General features: G+C 43.0%; 1 protein-coding gene across 1 annotated transcript; it reads left to right on the forward strand.

Annotated features, from left to right (window-relative positions):
* The first annotated feature begins 538 nt into the window (after positions 1-538).
* On the forward strand, positions 539-4,845 carry LOC118359887 (putative sodium-coupled neutral amino acid transporter 8). The gene is made up of 10 exons (XM_035738776.2): positions 539-1,137; positions 2,193-2,391; positions 2,560-2,716; positions 2,864-2,968; positions 3,125-3,182; positions 3,337-3,451; positions 3,701-3,848; positions 3,939-4,141; positions 4,275-4,326; positions 4,512-4,845. Exons 1-10 carry the CDS (start codon positions 949-951, stop codon positions 4,612-4,614), a joined length of 1,329 nt encoding a protein of 442 aa, XP_035594669.1. The 5' UTR covers positions 539-948; the 3' UTR covers positions 4,615-4,845.
* Positions 4,846-5,440: the final 595 nt, after the last annotated feature.

Here is a 5,440-nt window from a genome sequence, read left to right on the forward strand (position 1 = left end):
GATATAATATACAACTATCATCAGAAATCAAGCGATATGAATCAGACAGTGGGGCGCAGCCAGACCCACTAGTTGGTCAGAAGGTTCAAATCAACATATCACATCGTGGTGTAGATGTACTGTAGATCGAATTGCACTCAATACATGTTCTTCCTTACCATGGGTCATATTAGCTGGCTATCCCGGGGTAAAAACACTTTTAAAAACCCAGTACGTATATTTGACGAAAGGAAAGGACATCATAAGATATTCTAGTTTCAGTTACAGCACAATTAAAATGATCATATCGGTTGATTTCTGATGATTGTTCTCGATTATATCGACTGATTTGTTCTGTATGGGGTAGTTCTGTATGGGGTGAAATAGGGCATATTATCCCGGGTTGAATCAATGTTGGTTACACGTCATTTCAATGAAATCACGTGTAACAAACGTGGAAATTACATTGAATTTGAGTATGTACCCAGTGAGATTACAGGTGTCCGAGTCACACACACACACACACACACACAGACACACAGTCAGACACAAAATTACACACACACAGTAACGATCGCAGCCTGGTGTCATATTTGTCACCTTAGAGTGAAATGTGTTGGCTGTTTTATTTGAGTCCACCTCGGATTCTCTTTGGTAATCATGGCGATGCGCGTGGATGCCTCATGGACAGAAAGAGCGGCCACCTAGGGTCGGCCTATATATACAGTATATATAGCACAAATGTATGAAAGACTACTTTTTCTTTCTGAAGCCATAACGCTGAGGACTCGATGGGACTGGAAACTTCAGCGACACTTAAATGAATCTCCTCACACTCTATAGCTATTTGAGGCTCAAGGCGCACTTGAAGGCAGAAGCGCTTTGAAGCGCAACCGTAACATCTGCTATCCCGACTCCAGGAAACTGTACTGCAAAGACGGACAAGGACGGTGACCTGTGTGGCCAAACATGGAAGAACTTGCTCGTGAGAGTATCAGCCTGTTGGCGAGATCTGCTTCGCACGCGGATCCCCCACGGCTCGGTTCGTTCGGTGCCATCTTCATCATGCTCAAATCTGCCCTAGGCGCGGGATTGCTTAACTTCCCGTGGGCTTTCGAGAAGGCGGGAGGAGTCAATAAAGCCATCAGCGTTGAAATGGTGAGCGCAATCAAAAAACAAGAACCAAAATAGTGGGATTGTTCTAAAAGAAAGAGTAAAGTAATAAAACAGAAAAATATTTTTTTGTCCACACAATCAAGGAATGTGCTGTAACTTGGTGTCAATTCAATCAAACATACACAATGGGAAATATGTGGAAGTCATAGCAAATCAAATCAAATGTATTTATATAGCCCTTCGTACATCAGCTGATATCTCAAAGTGCTGTACAGAAACCCAGCCTAAAACCCCAAACAGCAAGCAATGCAGGTGTAGAAGCACGCACCTTGTTGCAACCTTCATTAAAGTCAAAATTAGTTTACTTCATCCTGTTAATACTTAAATGTTCTCATATTAGTTTGTGTGTGTGTCATAATGGTGGACTGGCCAACTGGCATACTGGGCAAATGCCAGATGGTCTGGTCCATTTCTGGGCCTGTTTTGCTTGTTTTTTTTGTTGCACAAAATGATCATTAACTGGCTAATAATGGGTGCCTTGAGGAAAAAATATGTCGGTGTGTTAGAAATGTCAGTACTGATTTCTGGTCCCAGTCTGCCCCTATGTGTGTGTGTGTGTTTGCCTGTGTGAGGCCGCATACACCCATGGCCTAGGCCTGCTTAGTTGAATTTCTTCTCCTTGGTGTGAATGAGATGCATCTTTTCACATGCTAACTCTAATGAAGGGCTCATGGGTCAGGAGCCAGGCAGGCGCCCATGCATGTATACTGTAATAGCAGCAGTACCCACAACAAAGGCGTGCCTGTGTGTGTATTTGTGGTTCTTTCTGTATGTGTCTGATGGGTGGATGATTTACTCCATCAGGGCTACAACACACAATTAGTCTAGTGGTTTCCATCTCACTGTATCATTGATGGGGAACATGGTTTTCATTTAAATTGCCAAGTGTGAGCTCCCTGTCAAACGTCTAGCACTTATCCAAACAATTTTAAGGATTCAATTCAGGGAGGAAGGGAGAATAGCACTGGAACCATTTATGTGCTCAGACATAATGATATCTGTACTGCAAAACACTCTCCTTCAACCCCGACCCCCAGGTATCACTGGTGTTCCTGATCAGCGGATTGATCATCCTGGGCTATGCTTCATCCATCAGCAGAAAGAATACCTATCAGGACGTGGTGCGAGAGGTGTGTGGGGGGGCCATCGGCCAGCTGTGTGAGGTCTGCTTCTGCTTCAACCTCTTCATGATCTCTGTGGCCTTCCTGGTGGTGGTGCAGGACCAGCTAGACAAACGTGAGTGATAACGTCCAGACCAGCATTGACACAGCATCACGCTGTTCCCACAATGGCCCCATAGCCACAGTTATAAATGGATGCTGTTATCTGATATACCGATAGAGCCACCAACGTCCTGAAAATGTTTTAACGTGTATCTATGAGTGTTTTCTATATGTGTTCCAGTGTGTGTGTCTCTGTATGAGACGGTGACGGGGTCCTTAGAGGGCGAGATACCGTACCACTGGTACACGGACCAACGGTTCCACCTCTTCATCATGTGCCTCATCTTCATCCTCCCTCTCTCCATCCCCAAAGAGATTGGCATCCAGAAATACACCAGGTGTGTCGGTTGGAGCGGGGGTGCTTGCCTGTGTAATATGTGTTGTGCATGTCTGTGTGTGATAAAAATTGGGATACTACATGGTTATTCAGACCCCCTATTTCCCCTCTTTTTCTTTGACTCTTTGACTCTCTCTGTATCACTCAGTGTGCTGGGCACTCTGGCTGCTACATATCTCTGTGTGGCTGTCATTGTCAAATACTACATGATGGACGAACATTCAGCCGTCATTACCCCAGAGCACAGTGAAGGGTCAGTGAGTATGTGAGTTGGTTTGTGTGAGTGTGTGTATGTATGTATGTGCATGTGTGTTTGTGTGCACGTGTTTCTTCGGCAAGTTTACTTGTGTATACTTGTGCATATGATATGTGTGATAATATGTTATCCCCTGTCTTCTATGTTTTCTAGAAAAGATTCATGTGCCTCAATGTTCAGCGTCGTCCCCACCATCTGTTTTGGCTTCCAGGTACAGAACAATCTTTTAACTGTTTGAAGTCTGGAGACAGTAACTGTACTATAGGGTTATGCATTTTGATTGTGTGTGTGTTACACTGCTACAACACCTATACTATGTTTGTGTATTATTAGTATGTATATGAATGTGTGTTTGTGTGTTGCAGTGCCATGAGGCCTGTATAGCCATCTACAGCAGCATGGAGAACAAGAAGCTCTCCCATTGGGTGATCATCTCTGTGATCTCTATGTTTTTCTGTCTGCTCATCTACACCCTTACAGGTGAGCTGGCATGTCAATCATGGCATGGTCCCTCCTTCCTTGAAGTAAATCACTGATAAAAGTGGTTGGATTGGTGAAAGCAGTTGGATAGTTTTAGCGTTGAGCAGTGAATACCTCAAGGAAAGAAGGATGGATTTTAGGATGCAAGGAAGTATTCTAACAGGACCTGATGTCCAGCTGTTTAGTGCATTGTGGGAGCTATTGTAGGAGCTGTCAGGCTGTCAGACATATCCCTTTCTCTGTTCTTAGGTATCTTTGGCTTCCTGACGTTTGGGCGCACAGTGGCGGCTGATATTCTGATGTCATATCCTGGAAATGATGTGGTCATGATCATTGCCAGACTGCTATTTGGAATATCAATCATCACCATCTATCCAATTATACTTCTGTTGGGAAGGTAGGGTCCCACTTGGACAGCACAAGCAATTGTTTCTGTGTGTTACCATGTAACTGAGTCTGTGTGTGTAAATTTATGTTCATTGCACAGGTCTGTCATTCTGGACCTGATGTTGCGAATTCGTCGCCATCGGCGCGGTGGGGTCACACACTTGTTTGAGAACCGCTGCAGAGTGATTCTGACTGTCATCTGGATCACAATCACCCTCCTCATCGCCATGTTTGTCCCTGACATGAGTGAGGTCATCAGCGTTATCGGAGGAATCAGTGCCTTCTTCATCTTTATCTTTCCTGGTATGAAACAAAGTGTGTGTGTGTGTATGTAGGCATTTGTCTGAGGTTGTTTGTGACTCACATGCGTTCCTGTGTTGAGCTGATCCTGTGTTTGTGTAAAACTTGTCAACTAACATTGAGATGCGTGTTGCAGGGCTTTGCCTGGTATTCACTATGCAGTCAGAGCCTGTGTCGCCCAGAGTCAGGTGAGTGGAGTAGTTTGAAGTTATGAGATCACCTGGTGGTTTTGAATTGAATCACAAAATGCCCACAAAACATGAGTTAAATTGCATACTATTGCATTACTATTGTAAACATTCATGAATATATCTGATTCCACCCATTTCTTTCTCTTTTGTCCCTCTGTCTCTCTCTCTCTCCCTGTCTGCAGGGTGGTGTGCACTGTGTGGGGTGTGATTACTGTAATTGTTGGAGCCTTCATTTTTGGACAGAGCACTACCATTGCCATTATGGAGATCTTCCACAAATTCTGATAACCATCACCATCAGAACCACCAAAATCACCAGCACTGTCATCTTTGCCAGCGTCATTATCAATAAAACAACATCATTATGATTGTACACGGGTTCTGTTTGAGGTTCATCATGTTTTTAAAGTTGAGGTTCATGGGAGTCAGAAGTCAAGTCTAGAATAACATATTGATGTAGTGCTGCTATATCAACACTGCATTGAGAAATTGATCTATGTACAGTGGGGAGAACAAGTATTAGATACACTGCCGATTCTGCAGGTTTTCCTTCATACAAAGCATGTAGAGGTCTGTATTTTTTTATCATATGTACACTTCAACTGTGAGAGACGGAATCTAAAACAAAAATCCAGAAAATCACATTGTATGATTTTTAAGTAATGAATTAGCATTTTATTGCATGACATAAGTAATAAAATGCAAATGAATTACTTAAAAATCATACAATGTGATTTTCTGGATTTTTGTTTCTGTTTTTAGATTCCGTCTCTCACAGTTGAAGTGTACCTATGATAAAAATTACAGACCTCTACATGCTTTGTAAGTAGGAAAACCTGCAGAATCGGCAGTGTATCTAATACTTGTTCTCCCCACTGTATGTATGTATGCATAGACATGTATGTGCATTCATAAATTATTCTTCCTTTGTGGCCATCACAACCAATCATAACAGATATGCAGCTACAGTCCAGTCAGCTTGCAGTGTCATGTTGCAGAGCTGTGGCAGGGGGCAGTCTTTCATAGGGATGAAGGCATGAAGACTGAATGAGTTCTTCCACAATGAGACATTGTAAATAAAGATTGCACCTCGAAATGACAGAACATATGG

Source organism: Oncorhynchus keta, chromosome 2, assembly GCF_023373465.1.
Source record: "Oncorhynchus keta strain PuntledgeMale-10-30-2019 chromosome 2, Oket_V2, whole genome shotgun sequence".
NCBI lineage: Eukaryota > Metazoa > Chordata > Actinopteri > Salmoniformes > Salmonidae > Oncorhynchus > Oncorhynchus keta.

Bases quoted from the DNA above. Each gene is read 5' to 3' on its own strand.
- LOC118359887 (XM_035738776.2), top strand. From the start codon at position 949: ATGGAAGAACTTGCTCGTGAGAGTATCAGCCTGTTGGCGAGATCTGCT. The intron at 2,717-2,863 runs GTGTGTCGGTTG...TGTATCACTCAG, and splicing joins GGCATCCAGAAATACACCAG to TGTGCTGGGCACTCTGGCTG. The intron at 3,183-3,336 runs GTACAGAACAAT...TGTGTGTTGCAG, and splicing joins CCATCTGTTTTGGCTTCCAG to TGCCATGAGGCCTGTATAGC.